Here is a 21,870-nt window from a genome sequence, read left to right as displayed (position 1 = left end):
TTCGATCATACAGACGAGGGACGATTTACCAAAGCCAACTCCCCTACAAACCTGCACGTCCTTGGAGTGTGGGAGGAAACCAGAGCACCCGGAGAAAACCCACGCGGTCACGGGGAGAAGGTACAAACTCCGTACGGACAGCGCCCGTAGTCAAGATCGATCCCGGGTGTCTGGAGCTGTTTGGACATTCTCCCCGTGGCAGTGGGCCTTTTTCCCCGGTGCTCCTGTTTACATCCACACTCCAAAGACGTGCAGGTTGGTAGTTTAATTGGCTTCTGTGACAGTGTTTGATATTTTCATCCTGGGGTTCCGATTGTCGACCGTTTCGACCGTATTTAGCTTAGTTTAGAGATGGAAATCGTACAAAACTCCGTACAGACAAGCAGCCGCAGCCAGGGTTGAACCCGGCTCTCTGGCGCTGCAAGGCAGTAACTCTACCGCTGCGCCTCCATCTCGAGCTGCTGGGTGTTTGAAGCATTCTCTGCTGTTAATTCCGTTTTCCAGCATCTGCAGTTTTTAATGGCGCCGCTGTTTTCTCTTGCAGAAGCCGAAGAGGAAGGACTGGCATCCTCCAGACGGATTCATCCTTGGTCTCTGGACCCTCATCCTCCTGGTCTTCTTCAAGAGCTACGGCTTGAAGCACCTCAAGCATGTATTCTGAGAGGCACTACTGAGCTGTCAACGAGAGACACATTCCTTGGTGCACTGATGCTGTAAACTATTTCTCACTCATTCTTGTGGAGTTTTTATTTAGTTTAGAAATTACCGCCCTGGAAACAGGTCCTTCAGTCCCACCGAGACCAGACCGACCCTCGTTCACCCGTTCACACTCCTTTCCACGTTACCCCATTTTCCTCATCCGCCCCCAACACCCTAGCGGCAATTCACAGAGGCAATCTTAACCTCCAAACCCTGCACGTCTTTGGGAAGTGGGAGGAAACCGGAGCACCCGGAGAAAACCCACGCGGTCACAGGGAGAAGGTGCAAACTCTGCACCGACAGCACCCGAGGTCGGGACCCTAGCGCTGTGAGGTCAGGACCCTAGCGCTGTGAGGTCAGGACCCTAGCGCTGTAAGGTCGGGACCCTAGCGCTGTGAGGTCAGGATCCTAGCGCTGTGAGGTCAGGACCCTAGCGCTGTGAGGTCAGGACCCTAGCGCTGTGAGGTCAGGACCCTAGCGCTGTGAGGTCAGGATCCTAGCGCTGTCAGGTCAGGACCCTAGCGCTGTGAGGTCAGGACCCTAGCGCTGCGCCACCCTGACGTCCTCATCCCGATTTGTTTGCTGTTTATGAGTGTTTATGAAAGATGAAGGGAATGGTGGGTCTGAAGTTGCACTTGCTCGTCACATTTAAAGTCGGGGCAAAGGCAAAGATGGCATGTGGATAGGTTCAGAGCTCCTGCTTGAATTAGGGGACACAGCCAACCGTCTCCCATAATTCAGGGGGCGAAGATAGACACAGAATGCCGGAGTAACTCAGCGGGACAGGCAGTTGGGGGCGAGTCTGCATTAGACAATAGACAATAGGTGCAAGAGTCCCCTCGAGCCAGCACCGCCATTCAATGTGATCATGGCTGATCATCCACAATCAGTACCCCGTTCCTGCCTTCTCCCCATATCCCCTGACTCCGCTATCTTTAAGAGCCCTAGCTAGCTCTCTCTTGAAAGTATCCAGAGAACCTGCCTCCACCGCCCATGAGGTAGAGAATTCCACAGACTCGCAACTCTCTGTGTGAAAAAGGTTTTACTCATCTCCGTTCTAAATACCCCTTATTCTTAAACTGTGGCCCCTGGTTTTGGACTTCCCCAACATCGGGAACATGTTTCCTGCCTCTAGCGTGTCCAAACCCTTAATAATCTTATATGTTTGAATGAGATATCCTCTCATCCGTCTAAATTCCAGAGTGTACAAGCCCAGCTGCTCCATTCTATCAACATATGACAGTCCCGCCATCCCGGGAATTAACCTGGTGAACCTACGCTGCACTTCCTCAATAGCAAGAATGTCCTTCCTCAAATTCACAGTTGAGGTGGAAGGTGACATTGAAAGACCATCCCATTTGTTCTCAAATCAGGCATGCTGGAGAAACACATCAGGCCAGGCAGCATCTCTGGAGGGAAGTGGCCAGTCAACAGTTTGGGTCAGGACCCTTCATCCCGACCCGTCCAGAAGGAGTGTCCCGATCCAAATCGTCATCTTTCCTTTTCCCTCCACAGATACGACCTGACTCGCTGACTTGCTCCAGCAGATTGCTTGCTGCTCCACATTCCAGCATCTGTTACCTTTCCATCACATTTGTTCGATTAGTTTCCACTTGGCGAAAGAAAGAAAGCTTTAAATGTAGGGTCATGATTAGATTATTTAATTAGATTAGATTATTTAATGACCACACAGTCAAGCTGGTGGAATTCAGGTTCAGTACAGGATGTTACAAGGTAGGCTGATTCCCGTCAAACATAACATAAAACACAACATCATACAATATACAGTACATGCATGGGGAGGATATGTGCTGTTGTCATAGTGTGTTCAGAATTCGGATTGCGTGTGGGTAAAAACTGTTTTTAAATCGAGATGTCTTGGCGGACAGTGAGCTGTAGCGCCTTCCTGATGGCAGCAGGTGGAAGATGTGGTGAGCTGGGTGGGAGGGATCAGAGATGATTTTCTTCACCCTTGACACAGACCGTTTGTGATGGAGTGATTCTATTGATGGAAGGGGAGTGCTGATGATTTTGGATGCTTTGTTAACTATGCATTGTAATTTATTACGGGAGTGAGTGTCTAAACTGCTGAACCAGACTGTAATTGATGAAGTGAGCATGCTTTGGATGATGGCTGTGTAGAATTTGATTAGGAGGTGTTTCCTTACTCTAAACTTCTTTTTTTCCAATTGGGTTGTGGAAATAACATATGCTCTAAAAATCGACACGGCAACGTTGACTCCCACACAATTTAATATCTCGTTTCATCCTCTTGAGGAGTAATTAATCAACTTGTTGGTTCGATCTTCTACCTGTAATGTGAATCGGCATGGCCATGGTCTACATGCAATGTCCATAGTCTACGGGCAACACTCGTGCTGCAGTTAGCTCCTGGGGTCCCTTCCAAGTCCGTGTCACACTCCCACAGAGATCTCTTGATTTTTGCACGTTTCTGATAACAACTTAACGGTACAGTGGGTGACAGCCTTGTCTTCAAAGCAGGAGTTAACATATCAGCCGTTATCATTCAAGATGGGCACAAAATGCTAGAGTAACTCAACTGGGACAGGCAGAGTCTCTGGATAGAAGGAATGGGCGACGTTTCGGGTCGAGACCCTCCTATCCAGAGATGCTGCCTGTCCCGCTGAGTTACTCCAGCGTTTTGTGTCTATCTTTGGTGCAAACCAGCATCTGCAGTTCCTTCCTACAGCCACTATCATACCCCAATATATGTCCTTGCTGCACTGAGCGATTACTATAGTGTCATGGCCAGCTGGTACAAAGTGGTCATAAGGTCATAAGGAATAGGAGTCCAATTAGGCCATTCGGCCCATCTACTCCACCATTCAATCATGGCTGATCTATCTCCCCCTCCTGACCCCATTCTCCTGCCTTCTCCCCATAACCAATGACACCTGTACTAATCAAGAATCAATCCATCTCTGCCTTAAATATATCCACTGACTTGGCCTCCACAGCCCTCTGTGGCAATGAATTCCACAGATTCACCCCCCTCACAATGAGTTCAACCACACTCACACTGGGGCTCAGTCAGATGAGGCTTCGCCCCATAACGTCTGACACCTGTGGTACTACTTTGAGGAAGAACAGGCTTCTCCCTGTATCCCGGCCAACATTCATTCCTTGAACAAAGCAATTAAAAGCCGTGATCAGCAGGACAGATATAAATTTTAAACGGGCCTTATTGCCCATAGACTTATAAACTGTCGCTAGAGGTGTGGTGTAGATCATTCCTTGGATGTAATTTGATCACCAATAAAGTTCAGTCATGGTTGGTTTCTGTTCAAATGTGTTTCATTGTAAGAGAAGGGCACTAAGTGCTAAAATGCGTGGGTTAGGCTGCATTTCTGGAGAGGATGATACTTCAAGTCGAGATCCTCCTTCAGACTGATTGTAGCAGGGGGCGGCAGCTGGGGTTGGAAACGTGGCAACTATTCTGGAGTGACGGGGCGTTGGAGTTGGCGGACCAGGCCGTGATGCGACATGCCAGTATCATCTCTACCGTACACCTGCAGACGTTCAGGAGAGTACTTGTCGACATTCCCGATGTTCAAAGGGATGCAGACGCATTGATGAGCTTTCTTTGTGATTGCATTAACGTGTCGGGTCCAGAACGGATCTTCACAGCTGTGCACCCCAGGAACTTGAAGCTGTTGACTCTCCCCACCCCATAGTAATCTTCCGCCGATGAATTCAGGTTTGTGGTTATAGTCATTGAGTCATACAGCTTGGAAACAGACCATTCGGCCCAAGTTGCCCATGCTAACCAGGATGCCCATATACACGTCCCACCTGCCCTCATTTGACCCATATCCCTCCAAGCCTTTCCCAAACATGCACCTGTCCAAATGATAATTTAGTTTTTGAGATACAGTGTGGAAACAAGCCATTCGGCCCATCGAGTCCATGCGGTCCAGCGATCACCCATACACTCGTTCCATCCGACACGCAGGGGACAATTTACAGAAGCCCATTAACCAAGGGAATGCGTAGGCTCACCGGTTCCAGGTCCCGGCTCCGACCGCACTCACCGGCTCCAGGACCCGACTCCGGACTCATTCAGCGGCTCCTGTCCCCAGCGCCTGTCGCGCTCACAGTCCCCGCCCGCGAACACAGCCAGTCCCCCCCCCGTGAACACAGCCAGCCCCTGCCTGTGAACACAGGCGCCCCCCCCCCCGTGAACATAGCTGCCCCCGCCCGCGAACACAGCCAGTCCCCCCCCCCCCCGTGAACACAGTCAGTCCCTGCCCGCGAACACAGCCCACACTCCGCTCCTTCAGCTTTATTCTAGGAGCCGGTGATTGACAGCGGGTACCGGAAGGGGTGTCGCCTTCCCGGACGAATAACTGACCAATAACTTTCGTAATATTTCACCGATCGGAACAAAACTTGATGTGCTCGGAGCAGAGAAGAACGGTGAGTCAAGTGGCAAAAAATACTAGCGATATAGGGTACCGTTTTTGCGCAAATTTAAAAACAACGCAAACCGGAAGTGGACAAGATGAGAGTTTTGGTAATAGTATAGATAGATAGAGAGATAGATAGATAGTATTTTTTAACAAATGGGTGGTGAGTTCCTGGAACATGTTGCCAAGGGTGGTGATGGAAGCAGATATGACAGTGGCGTTCAAAGGCTTTTAGATAGGCACATGAATACACAAGGGATGGATCGCATGCAGGCAGAGGAGATTAGATCATTTTCGTAAATTCATAAATTATAGGAGTAGAATTAGGCCATTCGGCCCATCGTGTCTACTCTGCCATCCAATCATGGCTAATCTCTGCCTCCTAAACCCATTTTCCTGCCTTCTTCCCGTAACCCTTGACACTCGTTCTAATCTAATAATTGTCTATCTCTGCCTTAAATATATCCACAGACTTGGCCTCCACAGCCCTCTGTGGCAATGAGTTCCACGGATTTACTAACCTCTGACTAAAGAAGTTCCTCCTCACCTCCTTTCTAAAAGAGCACCCTTTCATTTTGAGGCTGTGACCTCTGGTCCTAGACTCTCCCACCAGTGGAAACATCCTCTCCACATCCACTCTGGCTAAGCCTTTCATCATTCTCATTATGTTGGCATCATGTTTGGCACAGACATTGTTGGCTGAAAGGTCTGATCCTGTGTTGTACTATACTACGTTGAAAGATTGTCATGCAAGGATTTGAACAAAAACTGAGTTATAGCAGGCAGGTGAGGCACAGATTCACGTTAATGCCTTCTAAGGAGAACTGGGGGGAAAAAAATCCAATTGCTATTACCTTGGCATTTGAACCATTGGAAGTAGCGTTTGGACAAATGTAAGCCAGTAACCCACGTGACAATAAATCTGTGTAAAAAATCATTTGTGTTGCTCAGTGGAGTGCAGAGATTTTTTTTTTCCCCTTTGGATGTGAAATATGCTATTTACTTAGAAATAAAACTGATGTACCATATCTTGTCGATATTAAAAGCACTTGCAGCGCTGAAAACTGTTGCTGGATTAATTTATCTAACAACCAGTGCCTTAATTAGCCATCATATTTGCACAAATGATTTATTTGTTTCGGGTTGTAATATTGGAAATAGTTATTTTACGCATTCAGCTGGAGTGTAGTTGTGTCATATATATTCACAGCATCTACCCATTGCAATTCTGTGTTTAATTGAGTGCTCTAGTCAGGCCGTGCTAAAGGCATCACCCGTTAAATATTACATTTATAGATCTCTTTAACATTTGAGAATCTAAAAGCGTTTTATTTTTAATGTTGAAATAAAAACAGAAAATGCTGCGAGCGCACAGCAGGTCAGGCAATGTCTGTGGAAAGGGGGACACAATGAATATATTTTAAGAAGGGCAACAAGGACAAACCAGGGGATCATAAGCTGGTGAGCCTGACATCATTGGAAGGGAAATTGGTTTTGTTTAGTTTAGAGATACAGCGCGGAAACAGGCACCGAGTCCGGGCTGACCGGCAATCCCCGCAGACTAAAAGCCCTGTCCCACTGGACGAGTTCATTCAAGAGCTGTCCCGAATTTAAAAAAAAAATCAAACTCGTGGAAGCACGTAGAATGAACGTAGCGGGTACGTCGGAGCTCGGGGACATCTCTTAGCGGCACGTAACGCTAACGGCAGGTACTCGGGAAATGCGGTAAGCTCGGGAAGACTAGTGAAGATTTTTCAACATGTTGAAAAATGTCCACGAGAGCCCCGAGTACCCCTCGGGCTCCTCCTTTTTCCTTTTTCCTTTTTCCTTTCTTCCCCCCATCCCCCCCCCCCCCCCCCAATCCTACATCAGTCTGAAGAAGGGTTTCAGCCCGAAACTTTGCCTATTTCCTTCGCTCCATAGATGCTGCTGCACCCGCTGAGTTTCTCCAGCATTTTTGTCTACCTTCATGTGTATTTACTCTATGTGTTCCACTAATAAAGAACTTATATACGAAGCTGAACGACTCAGTGTTTATACATCTTTGTACAAGTGGGGTATAGAAGGCATACAATGTCACTGTATGTCATATTGTCACTTGCGGGGGGAGCACCAAGGCAAATTCCTTGTATGTGAATACTTGGCCAACAAACTTATTCATTCATTCATTCATTCAAAATACAGCGTCCCTCAACCCGAAAAATTACCCATTCCCTCTCTCCAGACCTGCTGCCTGTTCCACTGAGTTACTCCAGCGTTTTGTGTGTTCGGTGTAAACCAACTTCTGCAGTTCCTTCCTACACATCCAAATTACATGTCTTCATCGGGCACAACTTCTTCTTTTGAATGCTTTGTGTTTGGTTATTAAATGTTATATTGAGTACCCTGCCTACAAACCTGCTATGCTGCCGCTGCAAGTACAAATTTCATTGTTCCGTTTCGGTACATATGACAATAAAGTAAGTAAGTAAGTACGTAAGTAAGTTTATTGGCCAAGTATTCACATACAAGGAATTTGCCTTCGTGCTCCGCCCACAAGTAACAACATGACATACAATGACAGTTACGAATGACTCAGAAAACACTAAACATTAATAACAATAAAACACCATTGATCAAGCATGTGAACCATCAAAATACCAGATCAAAGGGAGGCTACAGATATTTGGCTGTTGAGTAGAGCAACTACTCGTGGATAAAAACTGTTTTTATGTCTGGCTGCGGCAGCTTTGACAGTCCGGAGTCGCCTTCCAGAGGGAAGTGATTCAAATAGTTTGTGGGCAGGGTGAGAGAGGTCAGAGATGATCTTACCCGCTCGCTTCCTGGCCCTTGCAGTGTACAGTTCATCAATGGAGGGAAGGTTGCAGCCAATAACCTTCTCTTGCCTCTAAGCACTCTTGACTCTTGGAACTGATGTATAACATGGAAGGGAATGCAGGTCATGGAGTTCCCTCGTGCCTGGCATCCTTGTCCCACATGGTTGGGGTCAGAAATAAGGAAGGTGCTGCCTCTTCTTCAACCATGTGGTGGTGCAGCGGTAAGAGTTACTGCATTACAGTGCAAGAGGTCAGGTTCGATCCTGACTATGGGTGCTGTCTGCACAGAGTCTGGACATTCTCCCAGTGAGTTTTCCCTGGGTTCCTACCACATTCCAAAGGTGTGCAAGTTTGTAAATGGATCAGTGGTGAGACCTCTGTTGTTTGAACTATGTACTGATTTGGTCGTCCAATTCATAGATTTGCCGAAGACACGAAAAATGGTTTTTAGTTAGATAGATAGATAGCCTTTTTATTGTCATTCAGACCGAAGTCTGAACAAAATTGAAGCAGTCATACATACAATACAATACAATAAAAAACAACAATAAACACATATTAACATCCACCGCAGTGAGTCCACCCAACATCTCCTCACTGTGATGGAGGCAAAAGTCTTAGGTCTCCAGTCTCTTCCCTCCTCTTCTCCTTCTGCGCTGAGGCGATACCCCCCGGGCGATGTTAAAACCTGTCCGGCGGCTCAAACACCGCGGCCCGGGGTGGTCGAAGCTGCCGCTCACCAGTCCTGCTGACGCAGCCGCTGGCCAGTGCGGAAGACTGTAGCATGTAGATCAGTTGGAAGTTTGGACATAGAGTGTAGAAAGGAACTGCAGGTGCTGGTTATTACTGAAGACAGTCACAAAGTGCTGGAATAACCCAGCGGGTCGGGCAGCATCTCTGGAGAAAGGATGGGTCCTGACCCGAAATGTCACACCTTTTTCTCCAAAGATACTGCCTGCCCCACTGAGTTACTCCAGCACTTTGTGTCCATTTTCAATGTCAAATCGACTTTAATCCAAACAAGTGTGAGATCATGTACGTTGGGATATCGAATACAAGAGAGAATTGGCTTCTGTAATTTAGCCCTAGAGCGTAGGATAGAGCTGGTCAGTGCAGACTCGGTGAGTCGAAGGGCTGTTTCCACAATGTACCTCTAAACTAAACTAAACTTAAACTAAACTGAACTAAACTAACTTAAGGGTGGCACGGTGGCACAGTGGTAGAGTTGCTGCCTTACAATGCAAGAGACCCGGGTTCGATTCTGACTACGGGTGCTTGTCTATAAGCTGTTCTCCCCGTGACCACGTGGTTTTTCTCTGTGATCTTCTGTTTCCTCCCACGCTGCAAAGACGTACAGATTTGTAGGTTAATTGGCTTGGAACTGATGTAAAATCATCCCTAGTGTGTGCAGGATAGTGTTAAAGGGCGGGGATCGCTGGTCGGCGCGGACGGTGGGCCGAATGGCCTGTTCCCGTGCTGTATCTCTAAACTAAACTAAACTAAACTACAGCATTGGAGAGTCAGTCTAGATTTTGGACTTGGTCTTCAGGAGCTGGACCTGAACCCCATGGCCTTTTGTCTCAGGAACAAAACAGTCACTGCTGGAGAGAATCTAGTGAATGGCTTGCCAAAGGGGTGTGTGTGTTCAGGGGAGTTTGATTAGAGTAGTGGAGCAGGGCAAGATGGAGAAGATTATGGAGGATCATGGATGATCAGTGACTGGAGGATCTATGGTGGGGTGATGGGGGAGTCACGTTGGTGGCTCACTACTGAAATGGAAGTTGTACACTGCTACTTATTTGAAAGATTGACTTTTCATTCTCAAAAGAAATTGCTTTGCTGTGGATTTCTATCGGCTGGTCATAAGGTGATCTACGAAATCCAGATATTTTAAGATTGATATTATTTCTTCTTGCCCAGTATTTTCTGCGGTTACGTTTTTAACTCATGCTGGGATTTGCACCTGATCGGAAGTGCCCGAATATCCGATCCATTCTTTTAGAAACATAGAAACATAGAAAAATAGGTGCGGGAGTAGGCCATTCGGCCCTACGAGCCTGCACCGCCATTCAATATGATCATGGCCGATCATCCAACTCAGTATCCTGTACCTGCCTTCTCTCCATACCCCCTGATCCCTTTAGCCACAAGGGCCACATCTAACTCCCTCTTAAATATAGCCAATGAACTGGCCTCAACTACCTTCTGTGGCAGAGAGTTCCAGAGATTCACCACTCTCTGTGTGAAAAATGCTTTTCTTATCTCGGTCCCAAAGGATTTCCCCTTTATCCTTAAACTGTGACCCCTTGTCCTGGACTTCCCCAACATCGGTAACAATCTTCCTGCATCTAGCCTGTCTAACCCCTTAAGAATTTTGTACGTTTCTATAAGATCCCCCCTCAATCTCCTAAATTCTAGCGAGTACAAGCCGAGTCTATCCAGTCTTTCTTCATATGAAAGTCCTGACATCCCAGGAATCAGTCTGGTGAACCTTCTCTGTACTCCCTCTATGGCAAGAATGTCCTTCCTCAGATTTGGAGACCAAAACTGTACGCAATACTCCGGGTGTGGTCTCGCCAAGACCCTGTACAACTGCAGTAGAACCTCCCTGCTCCTATACTCAAATCCTTTTGCTATGAATGCTAACATACCATTCGCTTTCTTCACTGCCTGCTGCACCTGCATGCTCACTTTCAATGGCTGGTGTACCATGACACCCAGGTCTCGTTGCATCTCCCCTTTTCCTAATCGGCCACCATTTAGATAATAATCTACTTTCCTGTTTTTGCCACCAAAGTGGATAACCTCACATTTATCCACATTATACTGCATCTGCCATGCATTTGCCCACTAACCCAGCCTATTCAAGTCACCTTGCAACCTCCTAGCATCCTCCTCACAGCTAACACTGCCCCCCAGCTTCGTGTCATCTGCAAACTTGGAGATGTTGCATTCAATTCCCTCCTCCAAATCATTAATAAATATTGTAAATAGCTGGGGTCCCAGCACTGAGCCTTGCGGTACCCCACTAGTCACTGCCTGCCATTCTGAAAAGGACCCGTTTACTCCTACTCTTTGCTTCCTGTTTGCCAGCCAGTTCTCTATCCACATCAATACTGAACCCCCAATACCGTGTGCTTTAAGTTTGTATACTAATCTCTTATGTGGGACCTTGTCGAAAGCCTTCTGAAAGTCCAGATATAACACATCCCCACTGGTTCTCCCTTATCCACTCTACTAGTTACATCCTCGAAAAATTCTATAAGATTCGTCAGACATGATTTACCTTTCGTAAATCCATGCTGACTTTGTCCAATGATTTCACCACTTTCCAAATGTGCTGCTATCCCATCTTTAATAACTGACTCTAGCAGTTTCCCCACTACCGATGTTAGACTGACTGGTCTGTAATTCCCCGTTTTCTCTCTCTCTCCCTTTTTAAAAAGTGGGGTTACATTAGCTACCCTCCAATCCTCAGGAATTACTCCAGAATCTAAAGAGTTTTGAAAAAATTTTGTTTCGAGTTTTGTTTTAGAGAGGCAGCGCAGAAACAGGCCCTTCGTCCCACCGAGTCCGCGCCCACCTCCCGGTACCCTGGCACTATTCTACACACTAATAGGGGACAGTGTACAGTTTACAGAAGCCAATTAACCTACAAACCCGTGGGGGGGAGATCGGTGTACCTGGAGAAAACCCACGCAGGTCACAGGGGGCGGAGGAGAGTAAGGGGGTTTGTTTGGGGGGAGTTTAGTGAGAGGTTACCTAAAATTGGAGAATTGCGATGTGCAGTAGTGCAGTATTCTTCATCATGCGTAGATGTTGTGAAGTGATTGATGGTCAGGGCATAGTTTGACTTGTTCCCTCTGTAATCTTCCTGTTATCCAGTGCACTATGGATCAGCAATAATTGCGCCTCCTTATAACATGTTAATTGTCAGCTGGGATGTAAATGCTTAATTGGGGTCAGTGCATTCAGTTTGCACATCAATGCACGCGGATCACTGCCACTCTTGCAGCCAGCGGTTACCGGTGGCCATTTCAAGCACAGCAGTAGCATTTCCACCCAGCATGGGACGGCACGGTGGCGCAGTGGTAGAGCTGCTGCCTCACCGCGCCGGAGACCTCGGTTCGATCCTGACTATGGGCGCTGTCTTTACGGAATTTGTACATTCTCCCCATGTCCGCGTGGGTTTTCTCCGGGTGCTCTGCTTCCCCCCCACACACTCTAAAGCCGTACAGGTTTGTGGGTTAAATGGCTTTGGTAAACATTGTAAATTGTCCCAAATGTGTGGGATAGGGCTAGTGTGTGCGGAGATCGTGGGCTGTAGGGTCTCTTCCCACGCTGTACCTTTAAACTAAACTAAACTAAATGATGCTGCTGGCCTTCCCGAGGCAGCGTGCGGTATAAATGGAGTCAATAGAAGGGATGTTTAAGAAGGAACTGCAGATGCTGGAAAATCGAAGGTAGACAAAAATGCTGGAGAAACTCAGCGGGTGCAGCAGCATCTATGGAGCGAAGGAAATAGGCGACGTTTCGGGTCGAGACCCTTATTCAGACTGATGTGAGGGGGGGCCGGAACCTTTTCTTCTTTCATAACCCCCCCCCACCCCACCCACCCTCACATCAGTCTGAAGAAGGGTCTCGACCGAAACGTTGCCTATTCCCTTCGCTCCATAGATGCTGCCGCACCCGCTGAGTTTCTCCAGCATTTTTGTCTACCGTCAATAGATGGGAGATTGGTTTATGTGATGGCATACCTCGGTACACGTGACAATAAACTGAACTAAACTAAACAATTAAGCCGTCCACAGTGCAAAGATAAAGGATATAGGGGTACTGGCTCGAGGGGCCGAATGGCCTACTCCTGCACCTATTGTCTATTGGTACAACATTTAATAGGAATCTGAGGGGTAGCTTTTTCACACAAAGGGGGGAGGGGGGGGGGGGGGGGGGGGGGGGGGGGGGGGGGGGGGGGGTAAGAAACGAGCTGCCAGAGGAGATAGTTGGGGCTGGGTTTAAGAAACAGTTAGACAGGTACATGGATAGGACAGGTTTGGAGGGATATGGACCAAGTGCGGGCAGGTGAGACTAGTCTAGCTCAGTGTGGGCTAGATGGGCCGAGGGGCCTGTTTCCACACTGTATCACTCTATGACTGACTCTCTAACATTTAGTGCAAAGATACAACGTTGAAGACAGATTGAAACTCAGACATGCAGAGTGTTAGAATTAGCCAAACCCTTGGTACCTTTATGTACAGTATGAAGATAAATTTAGTTATTGTGACAGTTGTTTCTCTGTGTGATTTGTTCTCTCTCCTTGCCTACAGTCTGCCCGCTGAGCTAATTAGCGAGGAGGCTTTTAAGTGCAGAGAGTCCGTATTTACCGCTGCCGGAACCCCAGTCACATAAGAGACTGATACAGTCCGACAGGTTCCTCCTGCATTTATTGATTGGTTTTCATGTGGGTCAGTGATATCTGAAACTCTCACACTGCAGCTGTGGATAAGCATTGATGAAGGGTGGCACGGTGGTGCAGCGGCTGCCTTACAACGCTTGCAGCACCGGAGACCCGGGTTCCATCCTGGGACAATGCCTGCTGTCTGTACGGAGTTTGTACGTCTTCCAGTGACCGCCTGGGTTTTCTCTGAGATCTTCCCATTTCCTCCCACACTCCAAAGTCGTACAGGGTTGTAGGTTAATTGGGTTAGGTTTGTATAGTTGGTATAAGAGTAAATTGCCCCTGGTGTGTGTGTGTAGGGTTGTGTTAATGTGCAGGGATCGCTGGTCGGCACGGACTCGGCGGGCCGAAGGGCCTGTTTCCGTGCTGTATCTCTAAACTAAACTAAAGTGAGTTTGGTGTTTACCCTCCCCTCACCGAACTCGCTTTTGGGTCTCGTATAGAGATGCAGCATGGACACAGGCCCTTCGGCCCACCCGGGTCCATACTGGCCATCGGTCGCCCCTTCACACAAGAGTCAAGTTGTTTTAGAGTCATGCTGTTACCCCACTCGCACAATGGAGATGTCTACGTTTGGTCTCGCCGATGTATGAGAGTGCACACCTTGAACAGTGGATACAGTAGATGAGGTTGGAGGAGGTGCAAGTGAACCTCTGCCTCACCTGGAAAGTTCTTCTCCAACCGTAGGAGATGCAGTACCTCCTCCCCCGATGCCGTCCAAGGACCCTGACAGTCCTTACAGGTTAGGCAGATCATTCTGCCTTATGATCACCCTGGTCATTCATAGAAACATAGAAACATAGAAAATAGGTGCAGGAGTAGGCCATTCGGCCCTTCGGGCCTGCACAGCCATTCAATATGATCATGGCTGATCATCCAACTCAGTATCCTGTACCTGCCTTCTCTCCATACCCCCTGATCCCTTTAGCCACAAGGGCCACATCTAACTCCCTCTTAAATATAGCCAATGAACTGGCCTCAACTACCTTCTGTGGCAGAGAATTCCAGAGATTTACCACTCTCTGTGTGAAAAATGTTTTTCTCATCTCGGTCCTAAAGGATTTCCCCTCTATCCTCAAACTGTGACCCCTTGTCCTGGACTTCCCCAACATCGGGAACAAGCTTCCTGCATCTAGCCTGTCCAACCCCTTAATTCCTTCTTCTCCCCGCTCCCATCCAGCAGAAGATACAGAAGCTTGAAAGCGCGCACCACCACACTCAGGAACAGCTTCTTCCCCCTCTGTTATCAGGCGTCTGAACGGTCCTCCCATAAGCCAGGGTACTGTCCGATTCACCTCGACCCCATTGCGGACATCGGACTTTGTCTTTGGAAATGATGTGCTACAATGCTGATACTGGTTTACACTGAAGATTGACTCAACATGCTAGAGTAACTCTGGGACAGGCCGCATCTCTGGAGAGAAGCAATGGGGAGCTGGAGAGCAGGAGGAATCACTTCTGAAGAAGGGTCTCGACCCGAAACGTCACCCATTCCTTCTCTCCAGAGACGCTGCCTGTCCCGCTGAGTTACTCCAGCTTTTTGTGTCTATCGTCAGTCCTTCCATACTGTTCGATTCACCTCTAACCATTGAGGACATTGGACTTTGTCGAAGGAACAATGCTGACAACTGTATTCTGCATTGAGCTCTCCCTCCCCTCCCCCCACTCACCATCAACAACACCACAGTCACATCTGTGGAGTCTTTTAAGTTCCTTGGAACCATCATCTCCAGGGAACTTAAATGGGAGGCCACCATCGACTCCACAGTCAAAAAGGCACAACAGAGGATGTACTTCCTGCGGCAGCTGAGGAAACACAATCTGCCACAGGCAATGATGGTCCAATTCTACACGGCCATCGTAGAGTCTGGTCCTCACCTTCTCCAACATGGTCTGGTTTGGCTCAGTCACCAGGCACGACATCCGGAGGCTGCAGCGAATCGTCCGATCAGCAGAGAAGGTTATTGGCTGCAACCCTCCCCCCCATTGACGAACTGTACACTGCAAGGGCCAGGAAGCGAGCGGGCAAGATCATCTCTGACCCCTCTCACCCTGGCCACAAACTCTTTGAATCACTTCCCTCTGGAAGGCGACTCCGGACTGTCAAAGCCGCCACAGCCAGACATAAAAACAGTTTTTTTTCCACGAGCAGTAGCTCTACTCAATAACCAAAAGTCTGTAGCCTCCTTGTGCTCTGGTATTTTATTTAATTCTTCACGTGTTTAAATTATAATGTTTTATTTTTAATTGTCTACGTTATGTCGTGTTGTTACTTGCGAGCAAAGCACCAAGGCAAATCCCTTGTATGTGTACATACTTGGCTAATAACATTTCTTCAATTCACTTTACTCTGTATCTTCCCTTTTGCCCTACCTATTGTACTTGAGTTTGTACTGATCGTATCTGTGTAGAGTATATCTGATCTGTTTGGGTAGCAGGTTGGCCAAAGGGTTTCACTGTATCTCGGCACATGTCACAATCATAAACGTAGACATAAACAGATCAATTGACCCCTTGAACCCACTCATTTCCATTAAAATTGATCTGAAACGAAGGCCTCCAGTTCCATTCATCACCACTTGGGGAAACATCCTCTCAGCATCCACCCTGTATATACATACAATACAATTCAATTTATTGTCATTTGGACCCCTTGAGGTCCAAACGAAATGTCGTTTCTGCAGCCATACATTACAAACAAAATAGACCCAAGACACAACATAATTTACATAAACATCCATCACATTGCTGTGATGGAAGGCCAAAAGAAATTATCTCTCCACTGCACTCCCCCCCCCCCCCCCCCCCCCCCCCGATGTCAGAGTCAAAGTCAAAAGTCAAAGTCAAAAGTCCCGCAGCCATTAAAGCCACGCCAGGTGATGCAAGGTCGCACACCGGGTTCTTGATGTTAGAGCCCCCGGCGTGCGCTCGCAAAGTCCCGCGGCCATTCCAAGCCGCGCGGGGCGGTGCTGTAAGGCCCCGCTCAGGTGCTCTTCAACCCCGCAACTCGGGCGGGAGAAGTCGCCGTTGCAGAAGCCCCGAAAAGCGGTCTCCCAGCAGGGACCCGCGGGCTCCCGGTGCCGCCGTCCGCCAAACCCGCAGTTGCAGCCACCGAATCTCCGGAGGTCGGGCCGCAGCAGCGTCCACCACAGCTCCACCCACTCTGGACTCGGCCAGCTCCGCGACGGTGAGGTGAGTAGTCGGCACCACAGCCCCCGGTCTTCCTGTTGGAGGCCGCTCCTCGTTGCAGCCCCAACGACAACGGAGACCCGACAAAGAAAAGGTCGGGTCTCCCGTGCAGGGAGAGATTTAAAAGTTACCCCCACCCCCCCCCACCCCCCCACACACATACCCCAACAAAAAATAACAAAAACTACATAAAAACATAGACATAAAATAATAAAAACGCAGACGGACTGCAGAGGCCGCTGCTGACGAAAGTCGCGCCGCCCACCACTGTGAGTATTATATCTCAACAAGATCACCTCTCATCCTCTATTTCCTGAAGTGCGGAGGCCAATAGTGTATGATATGGCCCTCATAGGGTCATGCAGCACGGAAACAGGCCCCTCAGCCCAACTTGCCCCATGCCAATCTAGACGTCCCATCTAAGCTAGTCCCACTTGCTCACGTTTGGCCCAACATCCCCGATGTTGGGGGAGTCCAGAACCAGGGGCCACAGTTTAAGAATAAGGGGTAGACCGTTTAGAACGGAGCTGAGGAAAAACCTTTTCACCCAGAGTTGTGAATCTGTGGAATTCTCTGCCTCAGATGGCAGTGGAGGCCAATTTTCTGGATGCTTTCAAGAGAGAGCTGTTAAAGATAGTGGAGTCAGGGGGATATGGGGAGAAGGCAGGAACGGGGTACTGATTGTGGATGATCAGCCATGATCACATTGAATGGTGGTGCTGGCTCGAAGGGCCGAATGGCCTACTCCTGTACCTATTGTCTATATTGTCTATATCCCTCTAAACTTTTCCTATACATGTCCCTGTCCAAATGTCTTTTAAATGCTCTTATTCCAATAGCCTTCATAAGTAAAAGAAACACAAGGTCAGGCAGCATCTGTGGAAGGAAAACTCGGACGATGTTTTGGGTTGTGTCCCTTCTTTCGACAAATGGTCTCGAACTATCAACTTTGAATTCGATTTCGAGGAGATCTTCGGTTTCGTCTCACACTCTAGAGACTTACAGGTTTGTAGGTTCATTGGCTTGATATCATTGTGAATTGTCCCGAGTGTGTGTAGGATAGTGTGTTAGTGTGCGGGGATCGCTGGTTGCCGTGGACTCGGTGGGCTGAAGGGCCTGTATCCTCGCTGTATCTCTCCTGGACTCTGAAACTCTCTGAATGAACCAGTTTCCTGTGAATAATTCCTTATCGGATTTATTAATGATTACCCTAGCTTTAGTCTCGCCATGTTTGGAAATATATAGCCTGTCAAATCTTCCTGTCACTTTGCAGATTAATTAGATTCCTTTTCACAAAGAGAGTCAGGCATTTCCCCACATCCTAGTCTTGGCAAACTCTGTTTATACCTTCTCTGCAGCGTTTCCAGTATCTCTGTGTGTTAAAGATGCTATCTGGTGTTATAAACCCAGAGCAACCTTGTTTAGATGATCACTGATAGCCTCATGAGCAGTACATGCTGAGCATGGAATTTTTTTAAGAAGCGTTTAGTTTAGAGATACAGCACAGAGACAGGCCCTTCGGCCCGTACTGAGTCCGCATCGACCAGCGATCGCCAAACGCTGGCACTATCCAACACACACCAGGGACAATAGACAATAGACAATAGACAATAGACAATAGGAGCATCCAGAGAACCCGCCTGAGGCAGAGGACAATTTGCAATTTTACCAAAGTCAATTAGCCTACAGACCTGCACGTCTTTGGAGCGTGGGAGGAAACCGGAGCACCCAGAAAAAACCCACGCAGGTCCCAGAGAGAATGCGGGAGGAAGAAAGGAGGAGGAGCCAGTGGGCTGAGGAAGAGCTGAGAAGGGGAGGAGACAGTAAGGACTACCTGAAATTAGAGAAGTCAATGTTCATACCGCTGGGGTGCAGACTGCCCAAGTGAAATATGAGGTGCTGCTCCTCCAATTTACGGTGGGCCTCACTCTGGCCATGGAGGAGGCCCAGGACAGAAAGGTCAGATTTGGAATGGGAGGGGGAGTTGAAGTGCTGAGCCACTGGGAGATGAGGTTGGTTATTGCGAACCGAGCGGAGGTGTTTGGCGAAGCGATCGCCAAGCCTACGCTTGGTCTCACCGATGTAGAGCAACTGATATCTAGAGCAGAAGACTCTCTAGTTGGTGATAAAATGATTCAGTTGCCTGATAACAGCTGGAAAGATACTGTCCCTGAATCTAGGGGGTGAGAATTTTCACGTTTCTGAACCTCTTGCCTGAGAGGAGAGGAAGAAGAGGGAGAGACTAGTCCTTGATCATGTTGGTGGCCCTGCCGAGGCAGCATGAAGAGAAGATGGAGTCAATGGCAGGGAGGTTGGTTTAGACAATAGACAATAGGTGCAGGAGTAGGCCATTCGGTCTTTTGAGCCAGCACCGTTATTCAATGTGATCATGGCTGATCATCCCCAATCAGTACCCCGTTCCTGCCTTCTCCCCATATCCCCTGACTCCGCTATCTTTAAGAGCACTATCTAGCTCTCTCTTGAAAGTATCCAGAGAACCGGCCTCCACCGCCCTCTGAGGCAGAGAATTCCACAGACTCACAACTCTCTGTGTGAAAAAGTGTTTCCTCGTCTCCGTTCTAAATGGCTTACCCCTTATATAGAGGCTTAAGGTTGCATACAATGATGCAATGAGGTTGCTACTTTGTGTCCCTAGGTGGCATAGTGCCAGTCAATTGTTTGTGTCCACTAGAGTGCCAAACTGTGAGGCACTCTTAAGACAGCTGATGTTTAGTTTTATGTGTCGCCTGGACAAATCAGAGAACCACATAATTGAAGCCCTAGTCAGCCCTCTGAAAAGCTGCTATAGATTCACTTCTAGGCTAAGACGTCATTGGTGCAATAGCTTATATATATTTTAGGCTAATATGCAATTTTTTAATGTGTCTTTGTAATTTTTTGTACTGTTTGATGTGTTATATGGACCTGTGTCTGAAATAAAGCTTTAATAATAAAATTTGTGTAATGGCCTCGGCTGCATCCACAATTCTCTGCAATTTCTTGCGGTCTTGGATGGAGCTGTTCCCAAACCAAGCTGTCAGAGGCATCCATGTAAAATGCTTTTCAAGGCATATCTGTAGGGGTTGGTGAGAGTTGTTGGGGACATGCCGAACTTCCAAGGAAGTAGAGGCGACGATGTGTTTTCTTGGCCCCTATGGATGGTCCAGGCCAAGTTGCTGGTGAAGAAGAATCTGAAGAAGGGCCTCGACCCGAAACGTCAACCATTCCTTCTCTCCAGAGATGCTGCCTGTCCCGCTGAGTTACTCCAGTATTTTGTGTCTACCTTCGATTTAAACCTGCATCTGCAGTTCTTTTCTACACAAGTTGCTGGTTATTCTCAATAAATGTAGGAAGGAGAAAGTGAGGTTCAAGAGGATGATCTGACCATGGAAGGAGAATTATCATTTATCTGAGGTGTGTACATATTGTATAATGTGACCTGGGTTAATATGGAAACCACATCTGGTCCTGACACACTTCAGTAGTAAAATGCCCACCGTATATCAATTTAACATAGAAACGTAGAAAATAGGTGCAGGAGTAGGCCATTCAATATGATCATAGTTGATCATCCAACTCAGTATCCTGTACCTGCCTTCTCTCCATACCCCATGATCCATTTAGCCACAAGGGCTACATCTAACTCCCTCTTAAATATAGCCAATGAACTGGCCTCAACTACCTTCTGTGGCAGAGAATTCCAGAGATTCACCACACTCTGTGTGAAAAATGTTTTTCTCATCTCGGTCCTAAAGGATTTCCCCTATATCCTTAAACTGTGACCCCTTGTTCTGGACTTCCCCAACATCGGGAACAATCTTCCTGCATCTAGCTTGTCCAACCCCTTAAGAATGTTGTACGTTTCTATAAGATCCCCCCTCAATCTTCTAAATTCTAGCGAGTACAAACCCAGTCTATCCAGTCTTTCTTCATATGATGGTCTCCAATGAACATAGAAACATAGAGAGCACATGCAAGAGTAGGCCATTCGGCCCTTCGAGCCAGCACCGCCATTCAATATGAATCTGGAGGTGTGCATTTTCACACTTCTGTATCTTGATTAATTATCTTCCAATATTAATGTCCCCGTCGTTGCACATTTAGTGCCCAGCTTGATTCTCACCCACAACAGACTACACTCAAGCAGAGCTGCAGAGGGAGCTTCTATCTGGAGCCCAGACCATGGAGGTAGTTGAGGCAGGGACTATCGCAACATTGAAGAAGTAATTTCCCTTCTATTGACTCCATCTTCACCTCACGCTGCCTCGGCAAAGCCAGCAGCATAATCAAGGGCCAACCGCACCCTGGCCACTCCCTCTTCTCCCCTCACCCATCAGGAAAAAAGGTATAGGTGTGAAAACGCACACCTCCAGATTCTGGGACAGTTTCTTCCCAGCTGTTATCAGGCAACTGAATCATCCTACCACAACCAGAGAGTGGTCCTGAACTACTATCAAGCTCATTGATGAACCTTGAACAATCTTTGACCGGACTTTGCTGGCTTTATCTTGCACTAAACGTTATTCCCTGAACATGTATCAATAAACTGTAAATGGATCGATTGTAATCACGTATTCTGTTTCTGCTAACTGGTTAGCACGCAACAAAAAGCTTTTCATTGTACCACGGTACACGTGACAATAAACTAAACTGAACTGAATTAGACTGGTACATGGCTAGTACAGGTTTAGAGGGATATTAGCCAAACGCAGGACTATTGTAGAGGGATGTGGGTCAATAGAACCAGGTTCCCCTCCAGGGGCCACAGTTTAAGAATAAGGGGTAAGCCATTTAGAATGGAGATGAGGAAACACTTTTTCCTCACAGAGGGTTGTGAGTCTGTGGAATTCTCTGCCTCAGAAGGCGGTGGAGGCCGGTTCTCTGGATACTTTCAAGAGAGAGCTAGATAGGGCTCTTAAAGATAGCGGAGTCAGGGGATATGGGGAGAAGGCAGGAACGGGGTACTGATTGGGGATGATCAGCCATGCTCACATTGAATGGCGGTGCTGGCTTGATGGACCGAATGGCCTACTCCTGCACCTGTTGTCTATTGTCTAAAAGTTGGACTACTGTAGTTCGCTGTGGGCAAGTTGGGCTGAAGGGCCTGTTTCCAGTCCTGAAGGACCTGTATGACCCTATATCTCTCTATAACTCTAAGTAAATCTATTCTATCCCGATAGTAAAGGAAATGTCTGCGCGTGAGAGAGTCCATGAATAACTCTCGCATGATTGGGCACGTGATTTTGAACAGTGTTTCATAGCTTAGCGTTAAACATATTCA

General features: G+C 47.7%; 1 protein-coding gene across 2 annotated transcripts in view; it reads left to right on the top strand.

The window, feature by feature from the left end:
• The window catches only part of pigk (phosphatidylinositol glycan anchor biosynthesis class K), a 117,509-nt gene extending 116,777 nt beyond the window's left edge, over positions 1 to 732 (top strand). For both annotated transcript variants that reach the window (XM_033029030.1, XM_033029031.1), the window contains one exon: positions 545 to 732. In XM_033029030.1, coding sequence (XP_032884921.1) covers positions 545 to 661 — 117 coding nt within the window. In that variant the 3' untranslated portion in view covers positions 662 to 732. The remainder of the gene's footprint in view (positions 1 to 544) is intronic.
• The last annotated feature ends 21,138 nt before the right edge of the window (positions 733 to 21,870 follow it).

Source organism: Amblyraja radiata, chromosome 10 (assembly GCF_010909765.2).
Source record: "Amblyraja radiata isolate CabotCenter1 chromosome 10, sAmbRad1.1.pri, whole genome shotgun sequence".
NCBI classification, from domain to species: Eukaryota; Metazoa; Chordata; class Chondrichthyes; order Rajiformes; family Rajidae; genus Amblyraja; species Amblyraja radiata.
This window is presented reverse-complemented; position numbering and strand designations above follow the sequence as displayed.